Source organism: Xyrauchen texanus, chromosome 22 (genome assembly GCF_025860055.1).
Source record: "Xyrauchen texanus isolate HMW12.3.18 chromosome 22, RBS_HiC_50CHRs, whole genome shotgun sequence".
Classification (NCBI taxonomy): Eukaryota; Metazoa; Chordata; class Actinopteri; order Cypriniformes; family Catostomidae; genus Xyrauchen; species Xyrauchen texanus.
The window spans coordinates 35,736,170-35,757,924 of record NC_068297.1 but is presented as its reverse complement, the minus strand read 5'-3'; the positions used below and the strand labels follow the sequence as shown (position 1 = coordinate 35,757,924).

At 44.1% G+C, this 21,755-nt stretch overlaps 1 protein-coding gene across 2 annotated transcripts in view; it reads right to left on the bottom strand.

Annotated features, from left to right (window-relative positions):
• kif6 (kinesin family member 6) overlaps positions 1-21,755 on the bottom strand; it is a 482,085-nt gene that overhangs the window by 136,267 nt on the left and 324,063 nt on the right. For both annotated transcript variants that reach the window (XM_052153424.1, XM_052153425.1), the window contains one exon: positions 18,954-19,004. In XM_052153424.1, coding sequence (XP_052009384.1) covers positions 18,954-19,004 — 51 coding nt within the window. The remainder of the gene's footprint in view (positions 1-18,953; positions 19,005-21,755) is intronic.

Sequence of the window (21,755 nt, the reverse complement as noted above, 5' to 3'; positions counted from 1 at the left end):
AAAGAGACCACTGCAAGTTTGTGTAGGGTTAACGAGCTACAATGAGGTGGCTATTATAAGCCGTAATTTTGACTAACTGGTGCAGACCGTTAGACGGTTAGGGGGGCCGAATTTCGCGGGTCAGTGCAGGTCTAAATAAAGGATTTGACAAGGCGGCAGCCCAAAAGGGTCATCTGATGATGCGGGCTGCTTGTTGGTTCCTTTATTCAGTTTTCCTTGATGGCTCTTGTAGGCTCTGTCTTAATGTGAACTGGAAGTACACAACACGACAGAACAGCACAGCCGAATAGAGTAGAACACAATAATGTTAGGAATAGATAGGGAGGAGAAAAAGGGCCTAAGTCTACCACCACTGCTAGGGTTTATGATAGGACCAACAGGGTGGGGTGCTATCGAGGTATGAACCCTAGGAAGATGGTGTGGCTTAGGGGAGAGAAAGAAAAGAAATGGGCCAAACGCTTAAATGACCGGAGGAATGTCTACTATTATGTGGCCTATACTGGTGGATGGATTTTACCTTATTTTAGTTTGCCTGGGGTAAATTGAGGTCACCTCTGGTTGGAGCCGGCGTAGTGGTCAATCTTTCCGTCGTCCCCAAACACTCAACCGCAGTGTCCCCGGGCCTCTCTGTTCATCTGTACCAAGGTGCACCCGCTCATACAACTTGACTTTAAACACAACCGGCGCTACCAAGGTGTCAACGGTCAGATGGCACGGCAAAGTGGATTTTCCCCAGAACCCTCAAAAAGAGTGGCCCCTCTTCAGGCCCTGGTTTGGGTAATTATTCCTAAATTGCCTTGTGTGTCGACTAGCGTGGTTGACTTCCCTTTGGAGCGCCAAATTGCTGATGTCGCGTTGTGTGCCGCACCAATGGAGAGAGACAGAAAATTCCAAGACTCACGTACGGCAAGCGTCGGGAAATGCAGGTCAGACGAGCCAGCTCACTGGGAACCAACCAGTGATGATTGTCAAATCACCACAGCACAAGAGAGTGTTCTACCTATAAATACAAAACAGGATGAGAACAAGTGAGACTTAAAGTGACTGAAGGCTTTCTTTGTCTAAGCCAAATTGAGTAATTATGTGGGTAGAAATAACAGGCAAAAGCTTTAACAAATAATGATAAATAAAGAGGAACTCAATTTAAATAAGTGTGTAAAAGGACATTAATTAACAGATTAATATCTGATAGTAGGAAGAACAAAGGAGTAATAACAAGTATTAATCACAAGAAAGGAAGATAATTAAAAAGGAAAAACAAATAGGAATAGATGGTAAACAATTTCAAAATGAAATAAGAGGAGAAGAGAGATAATCCGACTTGTACTGAGACACTTAATTTAAATTTAGTTTCAGAAATGTTGTTTTTTTTTTTCAACCAAAATTCAACCAAGTGTATTCAGTCAGAGAGGCAGGAAACTTTGGCTAACCAAATACTTGTAGTAACAAATTCAACGAATGAAAATGTTTATACAGTAAACAAAACAAAACAAAACTTTAGCCAAAGGAGGAAAGGAGAAGGGTTGTTCAGATAACTAGCAAAGAAAAAAAAAAAATGGAATAGAGTAGACCTATTTCGAGAATGTCCACACGATGGCGTACTTGTGCTCGCGCAAAATGACGTCATGGGGTGGGAGTAATTTGAGAACTAATCAAGCACTTACAGGCTGCCCTCTAGTGTTTGTCTGCGGAATAACATTCCATGTGATTTCAAATCAGAGAGAGAGTTCTCGCGCTTGGACTTTCTGCAAAATCACAATTATTCAATTGAAACCTCGGCGGGTCTGTTTTTTTCTTTTGGTGCTATACTTCACACAAACGGCGTGGCAGATTTTTTTCCTGCACTACGAGTAAATGTGGACAACAGGAATTGTACGTCTGTTGTTTGGCTCCCATACACATCAGAAATATAGCACTTATTCAAAATCTATTAGGTTTTCGATTGATTAGCTACGTCAATGTAAACCAGGAGTTAATTTTATAACAATTATAATCTCAGGCCTTACTAAGATGAGAAAAGGAGCTTCGCTTAACCCAATCTTTTTATCACCCTGAAAGAAGATTTCGTTCTGAACAGGGGATTTTGTAATATTAAAATATAGTGCGTCTTTACAGGAGCAATTTTAATATTATGAACTGCAGTTTACTTTATCACTCAACAGTGGCAACAAATTTTTAGACATTATTTAGCAACTTGTTAATCGTGCTGAACTGGGACGGGCTTTTGTGCCTTTCAGTTCGGCGCTCGTAGCTTTAGATCGCACATTGAAGAGGCTTTGTTTTATGACCAACAAACACAGACAATCAAGCGTATAATTGGGTTTAATACAAGGAACTAGGATATATCACTACACTTAACAAACAAACATTTAACATATAACATGAAACAAACAAAGTAAAAACAGTGAGGAAATTAAAGAGATTATGGTATAGCAAACTTGTTACAATTCGTTAAACCTTCAGAGCCATCAAGGAGTTACACACTTTAACGCATTGGAATTTAGATGAAATAATACTTGCACAATGGACCTTTGTGTCAGCTGAGTGTCGTGTCCTCGTGGCGTCCTTGAGATGGGCTTTCTGTCGGTGCTTCCAGAGCGTGGATTGCTCGCAGAAAGTTCAAAGCGTCTTAAGAGTGACTGTTGGAGAGTTGAAATGTTCAGCAGAAGAGAGTGGGAAGAATGCAAAAGAGCGGAGGTGGGAGCAGCAGAAGAGATGTAAGAGCAGAGATGAAATGTTCAGCAGAAGAGAAAGATTCAATGCCGAAGCCTAACTTTTAAGGCAGGGAGGTCACACCTCCTTTGGGAGAAATGACCCAATGAGGCTCCTTTGTTTTGGGCGCGAGATGGTTTCTTTGTCCTGTCCATTTGCATAATTTAAGACTTTAAAGGCTTTTGGGTTGAATCACTCAAAAGACAGTAAATATAGCAGAATACCTTTTAATGTACCCTTATATTTATATTCAGCTAGGACAAGTCGTAAGGTTTAATTTGATACCAAGAAACGTGTATTTGGTACACTTAAAAGTGGATATACATTTTAAGACCCTTTATATAAGGCCTCAGAGTTTAACTACACAACTAAACAATCTTAACTAGTTTGATATAACAGAAATACACAAGCATACTGGGATAAACATATTTCCTTCAAAATAAGTCCTTCTGGGTTTTAAATGAAAGACACACACATTTTTACGTTCAAAGTCTCCCCTTCCTTTTCCACATGGTAAGGCACGAGTGGGGCGAGTCACATGGGTAGGGGGTTTTGGAAGGCACGAGGATTCTCTATCAATAGCGCATTATACTCCCCAGACTCGCCGGCGCTATTTCAGTGATTTAGATAAGGTTTAACAGTGTGTTCCTTGTATTCAGAATCCGTGAGTCCATGACTCTCCTCATACTCTACATTATATTGGATATTATGGCGAAACAACTATTTAAAGCCTGTGCTTCTCCTTGCCCTCGTTATATCACGGGTGGAGATACACATGAGCTTTTTATAGTTTGTTTGGGAGTGGAGCATGCGATGTCAGCCTTCGAGGAGACTGACTGTCAGCATTGTGAGCGTCTGCCGCTCCGCTCCCGTCTGTCCGCATTTGAGGATGATGGACAGGCTCACGAACCTCAGGGTTCTGGACCCGCGGCTGCCGAGGCAGCTCAGAGAAAGCTCAATTGGGGTTCGCAAATGGATCTCTCGGTGGGGTTGGAGACGGGCTCTGCCTTATCTCCTCCTTTACTCGAGGGATCCATTGCTCACTTGCCGGTGTCGGAAGCCCGCGCTGCGGCTTCTTCCGCCCGGGAAGAGAGCCCGACGCTTCGGTGCTCTAGCTCTGAGGAGGTAGAGTTACTGAGCATTTGTGAGAGTGACACAAACACTAACACAATAAGGGGAGAGGATTCGCCATCCCTCTCCCCAGCATATGAGGAGCTTATTGAGGTGATAACTCGTGCTGTTAATAAGTTAAATATTGACTGGCCAGCAGAAAAAAGAGATACTCGTCCTAAAAGCAAATTAGACGAGCGTTTTCTCACAACTAATGCTTCATCTCAACCACGGGCCCTTCCATTCTTTCCTGATCTACATAGTGAGCTATGTAGATCATGGAATAAACCATATTCGTCACGTCTTTTTAGTCCCCATGTTCACAAATATTCAAATATAAAGGGGCTGAAAGATTTTGGTTATGGGTCGATGCCCCCAGCGGATCAGACGCTTGCGAGCTATCTGTCTCCTGGGTCAGCATCGTCCCTGAAGGATCCCGTGTTGCCGAATAAACCACTAAAAACCACATCCAATTTAGTGGGTAAGGCTTATACGGCAGCAGGTCAAGCTGGAGCCTGTCTGCACACGATGGCAGTGCTCCAAGCCTATCAGGCAGATCTGCTGGGGGATATCGATAGGAGTGAGGGAGTTAGTCCCGACGAAATTCGAGAACTTCGTCGGGCTACAGATCTTTCTCTCAGAGCTACGAAGGAGACCGCCCGTGCTATTGGGCGGTCTATGGCAGCCCTCGTAGCTACTGAGAGACATCTTTGTTTAAATCTTGCAGAGACTAAAGATAAAGAGCGGGCTTTTCTTTTAGATGCCCCAATGTCTCCCTCTGGTCTTTTCGGTGACTCAGTGAATACGGTTGTTGAAAGGTTTCAAGAAAATAAAAACAATCTGAGGCTTTTAAAAAATTCCTTCCTCACCGAGTCCATCCCCCTGGGGATGCTGGGCGTGAGCATCCCCAGCCAAGTTCCTTGCACTGTGTGCAACAGAAAATAAGTGTTGCGTCTCGTGCTCCTCCGAATAAATCTTGGGGACCGAGCCAACGCTCTCAGCCGAAGTCGGCTAAGTCTAAGCCGGATCTGAGGACCGTACTTACGGCTAAGAAGGCTTCGGCTCAGAAAAGGTCCCGACGCTATGCACGTCAGACCATCGAGGACAGCCCCAACCGGGGTGGAGCGGTGTACACCTCAGAATACGGTGCCCGCTCCACTTCGTGGTCCTCATGGGACCAGTCTGCCAACCCCGCCACCCTTGGTGCTTCGGGGCGCAGTGGTATCCAGCGAAAGTTCGGCGCAATGTCAACTCGACGTTGCATCGGACGTGAGCCCTCTGAGGGGGGTTCAAAAACAGTCAGTTCGGTTGTTTCCTGCCAATATGCTTCAGGTCGCCGAAGTGGCTGTTCCTTTAACACCAGAGGCCAGTCTCGAGAGACTGGTACCCTTAGTAGATTTTCTGACAGAGTGGAAGAATCTGACGAATATATCTCCTTGGGTCCTGCAGATAATAGAGAAAGGTTACAGAATCCAATTCGGTTCTCCTCCGCCTCGTTACAACGGGGTGTTACTCACGGTAGTACATCCCCAGCAGGCTCTGGTAATGGAGCAAGAAGTAGAGTCTCTCTTAGCAAAGGGAGCTATAGAACAGGTGTACTCCCCCGACAGAGAATCAGGGTTTTACAGCCGATACTTCATTGTTCCAAAAAAGGATGGGGGGTTGCGTCCAATTTTAGATCTCCATTTGCTGAATCGTGCAGTCATGAAATTGAAATTCAAGATGCTCACACTCAAACAGATAGTGACTCAAATCAGATCCGAGGACTGGTTTGTCACGATAGATTTGAAGGACGCTTACTTCCATGTCTCCATCCTCCCTCAACACAGGAAGTTCCTGAGGTTTTCTTTCGGGGGCAAAGAATACCAATGTCGGGTGCTCCCATTCGGTCTAGCTCTGTCACCCTGCATGTTCACAAAGTGCGTAGATGCAGCTCTGGCCCCGCTCAGGCTGCAGGGCATACGCATTCTGAACTACATCGACGACAGACTGATTCTGGCGGAATCAGAGCAGTCAGCGGGTCGGAATCGAGATTTTGTTCTCGCTCATATGAAGAAATTGGGGTTGAGACTCAATGCCAAGAAGAGTGTGCTTTCTCCATTACAGAGAACCACTTTCCTTGGTGTGGTATGGGATTCAGTCACGATGCGTGCCACACTATCGCCCGTTCGTGTAGCTGCTATCATCACAGCCACAAAAGAGTTGAAGCTAGGCCAGTCACACACTGTGAAACAGTTCGAGAGACTGTTAGGCCTCATGGCAGCAGAGTCCAATGTGATCCCCTTTGGCCTGCTGAACATGAGACCTTTGCAGTGGTGGCTCAGGACCAGAGGGTTCTCCCCGAGGGGGAACCCACTTCGTATGATCAAGATCACGTGGCGGTGCATCCGCGCCTTGATTATATGGAGGAAACATTGGTTCCTGTCCCAGGGTCCGGTGTTGGGAGCTCTTTGCCATCGAGTTGCTATCTCGACAGATGCTTCTCTCACCGGCTAGGGAGCGGTAATGGAAGGCCGCTCAGCTCAGGATCTGTGGAGGAACCATCATCTCTCTTGGCACATAAATTGCCTGGAGATGATGGCCGTCTTCAATGCGTTGAGACATTTCCTCCCAGATCTGAGGGGCCATCATGTGCTTGTCCGTACATTTAAATCGACAGGGGGGTCTGCGCTCGCGTCCACTCTGCAAACTGATGCACCAGATCCTCTTGTGGTCCCTGGGGAAAATACTCTCCCTGAGGGCAGTGTATATCCCAGGGTACCAGAATATAGGAGCAGATACCCTGTCGAGGCAGGTGCTGAGGCCAGGGGAATGGAGACTCCACCCCGAGGCGGTGGAGCTCATTTGGGAATTTTACGGCCAAGCAGAAGTGGATCTGTTTGCGTCTCAGCTTACGACGCACTGTCCACTTTGGTTCTCCCTCACGCAACCAGCCCCCTTGGGGTTGGACACTATGGTACAGACGTGGCCGAGGCTACGTCTGTATGCATTTCCCCCTGTTGCTCTGCTCCCAGGAGTTCTGGAGAGAGTCCGCCGGGACGGAGTAAGTCTACTATTAGTAGCTCCACGCTGGCCGAGTCGAATTTGGTTTGCGGACCTAATTCATCTCCTCGACGGCCCTCCTTTCGAGGTACCTGTCAGGAGAGACCTTCTGTCTCAGGCAGGGGGCACAATATTTCACCCCCGACCGGAGATTTGGAATCTATGGGATTGGCCTCTGAGGGGGCCCAACTTTTAGAGAGTGGTCTCTCGACTGAGGTCGTTGAGACCATTCTTAGCTCCAGAGCTCCAGCCACGAGGAAATTATATACACTTAAGTGGAGAGTTTTCACGTCTTGTTGTCACCAGCATCAGCGAGAGCCAGTTAACTGTTCAGTCAACACAGTACTTGAGTTTCTCCAGTATCGCTTTACATCAGGTTTATGTCCTTCTACCTTAAAGGTTTACGTGGCGGCCATTGCGGCTTTCCACGCCCCTGTGGGTAGTACATCTTTGGGTTGAGACCCCCTGATTATTCGTTTCCTTCGTGGCACCTTGAGGCTGAGGCCTGCGGTTCGAACTAGGGTGCCGGCATGGGATTTGGCGATAGTTTTGGAAGGCTTGTCTGGGGCTCCCTTCAAGCCCCTAGAGTTAGTTTCAGAAAAATTTCTGACATTCAAAACTATCTTTCTGTTAGCCATTTCGTCCCTAAAAAGAGTCGGAGACCTTCAGGCTCTTTCGTTGTCTCCCAGCTGTTTGGAATTTGCACCGGGTATGGTTAAGGCATTCTTATACCCTAAGCAGGGTTACGTCCCTAAGGTGCCAACCAATGTTCCAAGGCCTATTGTACTGCAGGCATTCTGTCCTCCTCCGTTTACATCTTCGGACCAGGAAAAACTGAAGCGAGCACTGGACACTTATGTCCACAGGGCTGCCCCGTGGAGAAGATCTGATCAGTTGTTTGTCTGTTTTGGTTCACCTAAGAAAGGTCTTCCTGCTTCTAAACAGACAATCAGTAAGTGGATAGTTGAGGCTATTTCTCTTGCATATGAATCCTCTGGCCAGCTGTGCCCTTTGGTGGTCAGAGCTCACTCTACTCGAAGTATGGCGGCCTCTTTATCAGGAGTTTCCCTCCATGAGGTTTGTGATGCGGCAGGTTGGTCCTCGCCGCTGACTTTTGTGAGGTTTTATAGCCTGGACCTGGAAGCTGCCCCAGGATCCCAGGTGCTTTTTACCTAATTTGCAGACAGTTTTTTTATCATCTGGCATTTTGTAATTATGGCGGATTGGGTATTATCGTTCCCAAAGCGTCATCGACGCATCACGAGTTCCCTCGTAAGGGAACGTCTCAGGTTACGACTGTAACCCTAGTTCCCTGAGAAGGGAATGAGACGATGCGTCGCCCTGCCATACTTCCTGCATCCCTGCGATCGACTTTGCTTTGGCTCTAAAAGCTAATGCAAGTAACGCACCGGATGTGCTTATATCCTCTCCTGGTCATGACGTCACCCGCCCGTGGCGTTCATTCATTCCATTGACTAGTTGACATACGTGCTTCAGAGGTAATCGCGCAAAGGCGTTCCCAAAGCGTCATCGACGCATCGTCTCGTTCCCTTCTCAGGGAACTAGGGTTACAGTCATAACCTGAGACGTTCTTTGGTGACTTGTGGTAGTGGGTGTAAAGTTTGTCCGTAAAAGTGGTAAAATTGATAATTTCCGTTACTTCTTTAAGTGCGTCTCGCACTGCCAGTTCTAACCTATGTGTTAACCTATGAGTTGATACTATTAGGCAGGTAGCTACCCCAGATTTTCCCATCACAAGCAAAAGCTATTCCTTTAAAAGGTTTTCTTTCAGTCCATATTTGTGTAGGCAGGACAGTAAACTAGTTGTTATTTGCTCAGCACATTGGGTTTCAAGCTCAGCCAGGTCAAGAAAAATCACTGTTGGCTCATTCTTTATTACAGAGGTCAAGTACACTACCAAAGCAGAATATTTACTAAGTGTTGTGGACTCAACAGTAAAAACACAACATTTCTCATTTTGGGTTGGTATGTGTTCCACTATTTTCTTTCTCATCTCATTTGCTGTGTGATCAATGATACTTGCTGCTGTGTATCTGGAGTGCAGAGTGGTTTCCATGTCAAGGCCATTTTTCTGTTGGAGAACCACCAACTCTTGGTAGTCTGAGTATGGCCTATTGTTCTTTGCAATGGAGTATGCAGTCCGAAACAGAGTGGCTGTCCCTATCCCCTTCTACTTGTTTACTAATAAAGACTTAAATTGGACACCTAGTTTTGGAGATTGTATCTGCTTTCAGATGGCTTTTTGATGTGCTATGCTTATAAATCTTATTTTGTAAACTTGTCAACTGGTATTGGTGGTCACCATAATGACTGTAAGTTACCTTGGTGTCTGACCACTCTTTTGACAACAACATCCCCATTTCCTGAAGTATAACAAGGGTTGTAATCTTGTGGCATGTTGCACAACCAACAAGGTCCCCATTTACTTCAAGCGAGGGATTCTCTTTTTTTAAAGTGAAAGTGTAGTTTTACTGTCCAAATTCATGGGTAGCCTTTCTGTCTACTTTCATCCTGTTGTTTTCCTCCTGCACTGCAGCCTGTCTCACCACCAATGTCTGCCTTTGGTCTATCTGCCTCACTACTCACTGTAAAGCACGGTTTGGAGATATACAGTTGAAGACAAAATGATTAGCCCCCCTATGAAATTTCAATTCTTTTTCAAATATATCCCAAGTGATGTTTAACAGATCAAGGGGATTTTAACACAGTATTTCTTATTTTATTTTTCCTCTGGAGAAAGCCTTATTTATTTCAATTTACCTGGAATAAAATAATGTTGAAAAACTGCTAAGGTCAATATTATTATCACCCTTAAGAAATTATGTTTGATTGGCTACAGAACCAACCACTGTTATCCAATGACTTGCCTAATTAATCTAACTCACCCAATTAATCCCCCAAGCCTTTAAGTTGCACTTCAAACTGAGGATTAGTATCTTGCAAAACAACTAGTGAAGTAATATAAAACTGTCATCATGGCAATGACAAACCAATTAGTTTAGACTTGAGAAAAAGAATAATTAATGCTCACAAAGCAGAAGGATATACACGTTTATCAAAGTGTTTTCAGGTGTTAAGAACTGCCGTGAGAAGTATTATCAAGAGCAGTGGCGGCTGCTGGTCTTTCAAAGAGGGGAAGCTCATTTTCGGCCTACATTATAAACTTATTTACCCTATTTTTTGCACTAAATCAATCTTAGGTGTTGATCTGCCCTGCTGTTTAATTCTAATTTTTTCCTCGTAAGGAAGACTTTCAAATGGCTTCGACAAAATCAGGTCGACAATATTAGCACCGTCTGCCATCGTGCGCAGTTTCACCCATACGACGCTAGCCTAGCCTACTGTATGAATGAATGAATGAACGAACGAATGAACGAACGAACGAACGAACGAACGAACGAACGCTCTAAAACAAAATATATTAAACTTGGTAAAACTGAAACAAGGAATGTGGTGTATAATTGTGTGAAATGTATTATGCAAATTGACTAGCAATTTCGCCAAACAAATATAAAGAAATAGGTTGCAGCAGTTTGTCTTTCGACTACACTTGAGAAATCCGCGATGGGACTGAGCGCGAAATATAGCTTCAGTGACTTCTTAGTACAGATTCGCTGTCAATCAAAAGGAGATGCAGTCTTTCGACAGATCCTCCAATCATCACGCGGAAGCCCGGAGTCCGGGCCAGCCCACTCCTCATTCACCCCCAGAGACGCTGAGCGTCCGTGGGCGGGACATCATCGCAGCATTTATCCAATGACCGTCTATTTTCGGAGCACTGAAAAAAACTGTTCAGAGCAGCCACATTGAAGTCAATGGACGCTCGGCTTCAACAGGGAAATGCACTGACGCTACGGGAATGTATGAGAAGTAAATCGAGTCAGCCGACCTGCTATATGTAATGTAGCTGATTCTGAACGAACTCGTCTTCGAGATGAACGTGTTCTAACGCATTTTTAGTCAATAAATTGTTTACACAATAGTACATATTTGACCATTATTTTTTTGACATTATAGGGGAAGCTGAGCTTCCCTTGCAGTCTTAAAGAAATCCCCACTGATCAAGAGGTTTGAAGAGACCCACACAGTAGAGAACGAATTTGGCAGAGGCAGGAAGTGAAAGATTTCAAAAACCTTGGAAAGAAAACTGGTGAGAGAGGTTTCTAAAGACCCAAGAACAACTGCCAAGGCACTAGTGAATGATTTAGCAAAGTCTTTGACTGATGTATCAACGCAGACAGTCACTAGGGCCCTGCACAGGAATAGACCAAGAAAAACTCCACTTCTGAAGAAGACACACCTCCAAGGTAGACTGAAGATGGCTAAGGAGGAATGGGCTGCGACTCCTCAGGAGAAATGTCTAAAACCTACAACAAACGAAAGGCTGTTATCAAGCAAAAGGATACACTATTGACTATTAACATCAGAGGGCTAATCATTTTGACCCATACATTTTTTTATTCTTGGTAATAATTTAGTTTCTATTTGTATTATAAACACTCTAAGTTGCCTAAATAAATTATTATGTTTAGAAATGCTATGTTGAAAAAAATAATTGCTCCATTAAACAGCACTTGGGAATTATTTGAAAAATAACTAAATATTTCAAAGGGGGCTAATCATTTTGTCTTCAACTGTGTATTTTATATTTGACTATACTTTTCTTATTTATCAACTTCAAAATATCTAGGCCATTATTATCATTATTTATTAAATACATATAACAGCATTTATTACATTGGTAAGGCACTCACCAATGTCCCTTGCTTCCACACTCTCTCTGTCTCCTCCTGCTTTGCAACCTATCTCACCACCATTGTCTACTTTTTCTTACTGCTCTCTATAAAGAAAGGTTTAAAAGAATATTTTTTTCACTACACTTCCTTAATCTTCCCACTTCAGTGGATTGATCAACAAATTCACTTTATTATCAACAAAACATATTAATTAATTAACACTAGATAAAGAACTAACCTCTCTCCTCTCTTTCTGTACCACTGTGCTCTTTCTCTTCACCGACTGTTTCTTTACTCTCTGTGAAGCAATGTTTTAAATTATAATTTAATGATAATTATATTTACTGAATAAATACACAAGTATATTAGTTGATATTGGGGATTTACAAAAATGGCTCATTTTCAGTCTCTCACACGTAGCTAGCCAGTTTACTAGCTAGCTGACTAGCTAGCACAGTAGCTACTTAAACAAAGCTACTGCATTTAGCCAACTACTGTAGGTGGATAGCCAACTAACTGAAATATCAGAAACTACAGTATATTATTTACCATTTGATGCCTCCTTATCCAAAAGCCTTGGTTTTTTCGGTGGAGGTGAAGACAAGGAAGTCGAAGTCGGAGTTAATGGATGTTTAAAAAAGTTTTGTATGTCTGTCATCTCTGTCTGAGTGAGACCGATTGTTGTCCACAGCACTAGCTGGTTCTAAGCCAAGGTTGGGTAGTTCTACATCGTCAGTGTATAGCATGCACATGAATGAGCCGAATTTTCTGTTGGATAGATGAATCAGTGCACGCTTGCAAAGCAAATCGAGCATGCGCAGGCGAACATAATGAGCATACTTCGCCTGCCTGAGCAATGCTGGGAAAGCGGTAATAAGTAGGTAAACGATAATTGATTAAATGAAAATGTGAGTAAACGCTATTTCACAAATAAAAAGGTGCATAAACGGCGTTTACGTGTGTTTAACCTCCGCCACAACCCATTTGGAAGACCAAGCTTTAATTTCCTGGCTGATGTCGAGATGTTGCTTCAATATCCACATAATTTTCCTTCCTCATGAGTCCATCTATTTTGTGAAATACACCAGACCCACCTTCCGCAAAGCACCCCCACATCATGATTCTGCCATCCCCATGCTTCACAGTTGGGATGGAGCTTTTCCTCAAAACATAACGATGGTCATTATTGTCACGATAACCTTGTTGTCTGCCACGGTCTGCGAGCCAGAGCCCACGCCTGCCACGGTCTGCGAGTCAGAGCCCACGCCAGCCACGGTCAGCGAGCCTGAGCCCACGCCAGCCACGGTCAACAAGCCAGAGCCCACGCCAGCCACGGTCAGCGAGCCAGAGCCCACACCAGCCAGTCTCGTCCGCCCGGAGGAGGAGGAAAAAAGGAAAGGCCTCTGCTCTCCAGCCTCTGCCTACCACGGCGTTGGTGAGCCAGTGCCAGTAGCCTCGAACGTCAGTGAGCCAGTGCCTGCAGCCTCGAACGTCAGTGAGCCAGCACCTGTAGCCTCGACCGTCCCAGAGCCAGCGCCTGTAGCCTCGACCGTCCCAGAGCCAGCACCTGTAGCCTCGTCCGTCCCAGAGCCAGTGCCTGTAGCCATGACCGTCCAAGAGCCAGCGCATCTCAGCTCCGCCTCCTGAGCCTCCCTCAGCTCTGCCTCCTGGCTGCCTCCCAGGCCTCCTGAACCTGTCCCTGTCCTGTGGCCGCCTCCCAGGCCTCCTGAACCTGTCCCTGTCCTGTGGTCGCCTCCCAGGACTCCTGAACCTGTCCCTGTCCTGTGGCCGCCTCCCAGGCTCCCTGATCCTGTCATTGCCCTGTGGCCAGCTCCCAGGCCACCTGACCCAGTCCCCGTCTTGTGCTCCCCTTCGACTTCCCGTCTGCCCCCTGTGGCCCCTTGGACTGCCTTCTTGCCCTCTGTACCCCCTTGGACTTCCTGTCTGCCCCCTGTGGCCCCTTGGACTGCTTTCTTGCCCTCTGTGCCCCCCTTGGACTGCCTGTCTGCCCCTTGTGCCCCCTTGGACTGTCTGTTTTCCCCTTGTGCACCCTTGGACTGTCTGTTTGCCCCTTGTGCCCTCTTTTGTCTGCCTGCCCCCCCCCTCACTCCTTGAACGATTTTGTTTTTTGGGCGTCTGGAAGCCGCTCCTTTGAGGGGGGGTTATGTCATGATTCCCTTGTTGTCTGCTCTGTGTTTCACTAGTCTTCGTCAAAAACTACACTTCCCATTATGTTTCATAATTCATGCTGTCTTGATTTAACTCAAGAGCTTGCAGAGAAATTACAAATAAAATCAAGCTTGTTGCGAAATCATGTAGTACAGCACTTACCGCAAAAATTATTAATTAAATCAAATCTCAATAAAAGTCCTGAAATAAGAAAATAATCAATTCTGGAATAAGACTGGTGTGTTCTAGAAAAGTAAGAGTACTGAATATCCTTAGGATGTAATTGTCCTTTATAAAATAATGAAGGGTCTTTCTGGTGTGTCTATGTGACTGATCAAGGCCAGAAGAACGATCTCTAGTTGGGTCCAGTGTACAGTTGAAATCCTCACCGATTAAATAAAACCCAGAAAGGGTGGATAAAGTCAGAAAGCGGTTACTATAGAATTTTGGAATATCCTCATTGGGGCCATAAATATTGACTAGAATCAGCGATTTAGACAGTCAAGTCCCAAGAACGATTAAACATCCTACCTAATGGGTCCTGTATTGTCTTAATTGTTTGAAATGGAATTGATTTATCGATCATTGTAATAACCCCTCTTGCTTGAGAACTAAATGAAGCTGAAAACACTTGACCAGACCATCTATTACATATTCTACAGATATCTTTAGACATTAAATGCATTTCTTGTAAAAAAAACTATTTTAGATTGTAGCTGCTTTAACCTAGTCATCACTTGTTTGATTTTAGTAAGAGTACTAAACAATTCAAAGAAGTAAATTTAACCCCAATAATCTCTGCCATTTATAATAATATGATATAATACAGTACTCTCCCTGGTTTTGAAACCTAAAATCCCCTGTGCTTTGTGACAATAAAAAGTCAATCTAAAAAACAACACAATTAGAATCATCAAACAATAGAACCATTTTAACACCACAATTGTGAATTGCCGAGAACCACCAGCAAATCCACACACTACTTTACTTCTAACTTCCCCCATCTAAATGGTATGATGAATCGCATCCCACCTGAGCTCCGCTGAATTTACATTGTCCTCTTATAAGGAATACGTCCTATTGATAATTGTCTGTTATACACATTCCTGAGTGTTAACAAATCGTTGAAACAGTTACCAATTTATATATTCGTCAGAAAATGGTCAACATCAGATGGAGTTTGAAAAACGTGAGATTGGCCATTGACATTCAACCAAAGGCACGCTGGAAAGATGAATCCATACAATAGACCCTTAGCTCGTGGTTTCTTCTTGACTTTGTTGAATTGTCTCCGTTGCTTGTTTACTTCAGTAAAAAGGTCTGGGAAAACATGACTCAATGATTTTGGAACAGCACATCTTTGTTAGCTCTGGCCGCATGTATTACACGCTCCTTGTCTCTGTAATCCAAAAACTCCATGTCCAGCGCCTTAGGTAACCAGCTTTATAAGAATGCACACCAGTCACTGCCCTCAAATTTTTCTGACTCAAACCTAAGCGTCTCAGATTGGAGCGTCGACTGCGATTCTCCAGATCATCTATTTGGGAGGTAAGGGCAACAACTTTCATTTCGAGGGAGCTGGTTGTCGTTTGAAGTGTGGTAATCGAATCTCCGGTCTGTGAGATGCGTTCCTCCGTTTGCGTCAATCTTCCAAAACACTCTGCAACTTGATTTTTTACTTTTTGTACAGCTGAAAGGACGGTTTCAAATTGAGAAGCACTAAAGGGACAATTATTTTTGACATACCTGGCGGGGCTTCGCAGCAGTGCGGAGCAGGTAGTATGACGTCGGGAGGCGAAAGTGCGTCCCGAGGCTCTGGTGCTGAGAAAAGATTCAAACTACTTACCTTGCTCCACACACCCGGCAGGGGGCGGGATAGTGACTGAGGAGGAGGTCAAGCGTTGGTGTCCTCTAGACTCGTCATTGTTTGCATTTTTTTATGGGATTCGACTGCAAAAGACCTCAAACAACTCATGAACTCAGTCCCCGCACATTCTGGACTCAGAACTGTTGGAAATCATTCAACAATGGACCTTGGATGCCCTCTTTTGGATATTTCTTGTAATTGTCACTCAGAGAATTAAGAGACAGTGGATTAGACATGGTTTTCTTGTATTTTTACATTTCAGTTGATATTTTTAGTATATTTTATTTATATAAAATGTAATAAATATGTTTATTAACATTAAACATTAAAACTCAATTATGCCAAATACCACAAAACATGTGAATATGCACAAAAATAAATGATTACATTTTATGCGTTGCCAAGCCAACAGTATTTATGATATCGAGAAACCCTTCAGAATTTAAAATGTGCAATGCCTTGACATTAATCTGTATTTTTTTAAGCAATTCAGGCGAACATAATAGGGATTTGTCAATGTCTGTTAAAAGTGACACACTTCCTTCCGCCAGTTGGTGGCGCTATGACCGTGACCCACAATAATCACATCAAAGTGATCAGCCCAAAATGAAAAACATTTGGCTCAATTTCTATGTTTTTAATTTTCTGCATGCAGAAGATATGAGACTTTTCCTTTTTCCATTTTTTTACGTTAATTTGTCTCTTCGCCATGGCAACACTGTTCGATATATCAGAAAACCCTCCGCAACTTCATCGTCAATGTCTTGGCATGATATCACCCACATTTGGTACCTGTACCATTAAAACCTGGGAGGAGTATTTCAAATTCCTCAGCATGCCTTTTTCAAACAATACAAAATGGCCAACTTCCTTTTGGGCAGAGCCTATGACTGTGAGTGTGAAAGTTGTCCAGCTTGATGAGATCTATATGTGTACAAAGTTTGGTGACTGTACCTCAAAAGGGATGTGCTAGATAGCCCCCCGAACATGCCCATGTTCTAGGTGGCACCGAAGAGCCCCTTCTGCACCCCCCACCTGTAACTCTGCCACGCCCTAATGGCCAGTGACTCTGATGCATGTGCAAAGAGATTTCACGCATGTTATGCACCCCAAAAGTACCGAAAACCTTGAAAATAATAATAATAATAATAACAAATATAGCTGCAAGCAGCGATGACAGGCCCAAGCACCATGGGTCCATTTCCACTCGGTGGCTTTCGGAAAACAAAGCAAGATGGACACAGCAACATCTTAACATTAATGTAAACTTGGACCCTAAAGATACAATGTGTAATAGATATATGCCACCATTCCAGTTTGACTACAACTTCATGTAATTAAATCCACTGCCATGACGACACTATTAAAGTGACACACTTCCTTCCACCAGTTGGTGGTGCTAGAGTTTAGGACGAGCTCCCACCCCTGACAGTTTGTAAAGCTACATATCTCAGCAACTACATCCTGAGTAAAAAGACCATGAAAAAGTCAATTTCTCACAGGGCTGCATGATTTTAGCAAAAATCATAATTGTCGATTATTGCCTTTGATATTGTAATGGTGATTATTAATGTCCATTAAAATATTAAATTACCATGACATCACAAATTATGCAACCGTGTGGTTCTTCGGAGTAGCAGATTTCAATGGTGGATATGAGCTGCGCTCCAGTTTCTTTTAAGCATTATATTGTATTGTATTTTATATTGTAATAATGTTTGTTAAGGTAAGGCAAATAAAAACATATTTTAAATGGATGTCTATGGTATGGAATAAATTACATTATTGCTAAATTACTGCTTAAATTATTAATTATACAGAAAATAATATGGCATATTCAATATTCAAACTTATTAACAGTCGACCTTATTAATCAACCAAGTTACGCTGTCCAGTAAGTCCTTTCATGGAGAGACAGGGTAGATTTCAGAAGATATTTTTAGTATATTTTATTTATATAAAATGTAATAAATATGTTTATGAATATATTGTTTATTGTTCATGATGTATTGTGCATTAACTAATGTTAATTTATGGAACCTTATTGTAAAGTGTTACCAAAATAATTTATTAAATGTAAGTATTTGAATAAAGGAATGACTCAATATTTTATTTATATGTTTGGAAAAAGAAATGCCCTCATAAAAATAACTAATGCTCCTAAAATTAAATCCAGTGGGCAATTACTGCCCCTTTATGTTGCACAATAAATGAAATTTTTGAGGGGTAATATAATGAGGAATAAAGGTTTTCTTGATCTTTATAAGGTATAAGAGGAAACTTTTGTCATGATTATTTGCTAATTTTAGTAAATCTCACTGGTAAATAAAACAAGTACATTTTACTTAACTTTTTCAAAGCTGGTGTTCCCAACATGCACTGAGCTTGAATAATTAATGAGCTTGCTTGGTGTCACTATTTGCACATTTATTTACACCAATTAATATAGTTAATTATGTTGTGCATTTGCTAAATCTTTGTTTTGTGCAGTCTGAAATATATTTTCTATTCAAAATCACCCATTCATGATCAAACAAATTATCTGCTGATTGTCACTGTTATCGTGTTTTGTGCACAAAGTGTTCAAGTCTGCATGGATAGCTCTATTGTTTCTATCATCAATAAGCAAGGTGATGTTGTCTCAGTAAAAACAGCATGAAAAAGTCAATTTCTCATATCATATTGTTGACCACACAGCCAATAATAATAATAATAATAATAATAATCCTTAGAAGAACAATAGGGCTTCGCACTTTCAGTGCTTGGGCCCTAAATATTGAAGATGGTAACATCTATAACACCGGAATAAATGAGTCCAATCGTGGCGTGATTTCCTCCATCTGATCATAATTAACCAACAGCAGCTTTGAATGGCAAATCTTCTTTCTTATGGGTCAGTTCCTGGTTGGTGTATTAGTCACTGACACAGGAGGATGTCTCAGTCTGTCTTTCACAGTTAGGATGTGGAACCACCTTGGGCCAGTCATACAATATACAATGCTGCATGACTGAAACTACTTCAATAGGAAAGTTTAAAGCTAACTATTATTTACACAAACTGAGCTCAAAATAGTTATATTCATGACTATGCATATCTAATAATAATCTAACAAATCCAGTTTTGTTTTTTCTAAAGCAGGGCACTTGGATTGATGGGATTGTTTGCAAACTTGAAATGGTTCTCCTTCAGCCTGATAATCAAAAAGGAGGTTGCCGTCAGACCCATGCACTCACTGACACATCTCTTTCTTTAGCCTCTTAGGAAGATGACAAAACATACTCAGAGAGTCCCTTACCTTGGGCTGCCACTTGCATTCGTCTCATTTTCAGCTGTGTCTTTAGCTCATCTGGGAGTGAGAGAAAGAGACAAGATGTGAAAAGAAACAAAATGAAGGCAAAAATGAACAATTATAAACACTGTTTATGTTCCATTTATCTCTTTTAGAATTTCTGTACATGTTAAATATTCTTTGACAAGCCAGAGGAAAATCCAATATACAGTTGCAGGGAAAATGTATGTGAACACTTTGAATTATCATGGATTTCTGAAATGGCCACTAGATGGCGATTATATACCATGACCAGATAATGGGCAGAACAATATCATTGGTGATAAAATTAAATTTGATGTTCAATCACAATAGACCAGGGGTGCTACTCATATCTGAAATTGTGCATCCTAATTTTTTTCCTTGCTTCCTTTCCTTGTTTCCTTGCACAACCCACTTAGGAAATTAGGAAATGATTGAAGAAAAAGAAACAAGGACAGAGGAATCAAACAAGACAGATTTGTAAAATGAAATGTCCTGCTCACTCAAGCGTGACTACAGAGCACATATTTGCACAGCTGCAGTACCTCGGTGCAGTTGCCGTTATGTTATTGAAACTATTTATTAATAATAAATCCAAATAATTCAAGATGCACTATTGAAGTATGTGACAATTATAGTTTATTAAAAGTGAAAAGGTGAAACATTCATTAAAATGTTGTGTCAGATGTGAGTGAGGGGGAGGAGAATTTATTCATGTATCAGGTGCTTCAAACAAAAACTCTTCCAAATAGGAAGCTCCTGTGCTTTCTCGCTAAGTGTCCTCGATAAGCTTCCTCCATCCTCTGTCCTTGTCTCCTCATGGTGCATTTAGAGAATTGATACGTCGTTTAATGATAGCAGACTTTCTGCAGACGTTCTGTCGAATGAAGTGACACAAGTGGTCTTTCTGGGACGCCAAACGTACCTCTGAACCTGAGAAATGGCCAATGTCAAGTTGGCTGACAGAATTTGCATGCCCCGCCCCGGACATACGGGTATAAAGGGAAGCGGGGCAGCGAGTGCCAGTCAGAATTTTTCTTCAGAGCCGAACGGTTTTCAAAGATGTCTTTCTGCCTCTGTGTAGTACCTGAATGCGGTTGATTTCTCTCCAACGTGTTGTTCCTTTTTCCAATGGGATTGAGGACGACCCGGCTGACGATGAAGGCGATTTGGGGATGAAGATGGGCTCGGTTTCGCCGAGTAAATCCCCACGAACCACCCGCCCCGCGGCACGCTTGCTTGCTTCCATCCGAGCTTGGGATGAGTGTGGCTCGCCTCACGGCCAGCCGGCATTCTCCCTTGAGCCCCCGGAATTGGATGATGACATCGCCGCTGCATAGGAGAGTGTCACAGCGATGTCTGATGCTGATGACTCGTCTGGGATGCAGCCTTCGGGTCTGCTCGCCCAGTCTGAGGCTGACGCGCAGATGTCCGCTATGCTTTCCTGGGCCGCCGTGAGCACGAGGCTGGACTGGAAACCTCCGGCCCCCCTCACGGCTAGTCGATCGGTTCCTCGGGTCAGGGCAACTCTCATAGCCACGCCCCCCCCGGTTCCGTTCTTCCCGGAAGTACATGACGAGCTGCCGCGGTCGTGGAGGGCACCTTTTACTGCCCGGAACCGACCCCTCCGCTCGTCCACTTTGCATGCCATGGCTCTCCTGCAAGTTCACCAAGCCAAGGCACTCAAAGTTTTGCACCTGGGTAGTTCTGACCCCGATGTGCTACAGGAACTGCGCTCTGGCACCGACCTCGCTCTCAGAGCCACGAAGGTCACAGCGCAGGCACTCGGGTGGGTGATGGCCACCCTCGTAGTCCAGGAGCGTCACCTCTGGCTGACCATGGTTTCTCAATGCTCCTGTCTCCCAGATTTGCCTCTTCGGCAACACCATCAATGACTTTGCCCAGAAGTTTTCGGCCGTGAATAAGCGGATGGCAAATCTTGCTGTGGCACCGCCAAACCAACGTGCCCCACCTGCTCACCGAGGGCGTAACCCTGCGGCTAAACAACAGGTAGCTCTGCCTCAACCTGGGCCCAGCTCTGAGACCCAGCGTATACCCCCCCGTCTCCAGGACCCCTTCCAGGACCAAGAAAGCTCCGAAGTGCTCCTGAGACAGGCGACCAAGACAGTCAGACTTTCACTCCGGAGCTGTTACCAAGACCACTCCGTCCCCCGGTGGAGGGCCAGGAGGAGAATCCTTGTTTCATTTGCCACACCGCCTTCAGGCTGCAGCACCACATTCTCAATAAAGACCGATTTCTTCACTCCCTGGGTCATCTAGCCAGTGTGCGCCATTCTCACGGCACCCCGGCCCCAAAACTCTACAATCCTGGCTCCCCGGACGCAGTTCCCTTGCCTCCGGCCCAATGACTGCTCAGCCCCGGCAGACCAGTGCTGCGGGGTGCGTGGAGCAAGGTAAGTGCTTTGAGTCTTTTCTCAGCACCCAAGCCTAGGGACGCTCTTCTGCCTCCCGACGTGCCATTACGTGACCCCCCCCCACGCCATGAAGCCCCGTCCGGTATGTCAAAACCGATCGTCCCGTTAGTGCCCCTCGCGCGGAGTTAAGATGCGTGGCTTTCACTTCTCAATCCGTCACGCTGGCTGGCCAAGACCATCCGACTCGGCTACGCAGTTCAGTTCACCTGGCTCCCGCCTTGTTTCAGCAGAGTTAGCTCCACTTCCATGCGCGGCGACTTAACGAAGATCGCAGAGGCAGCTCTTGCACCGCTAAGGAAAATGGGCATCCGCATACTCAACTACCTCGACTGGCTCATCCTGGCTCACCTCT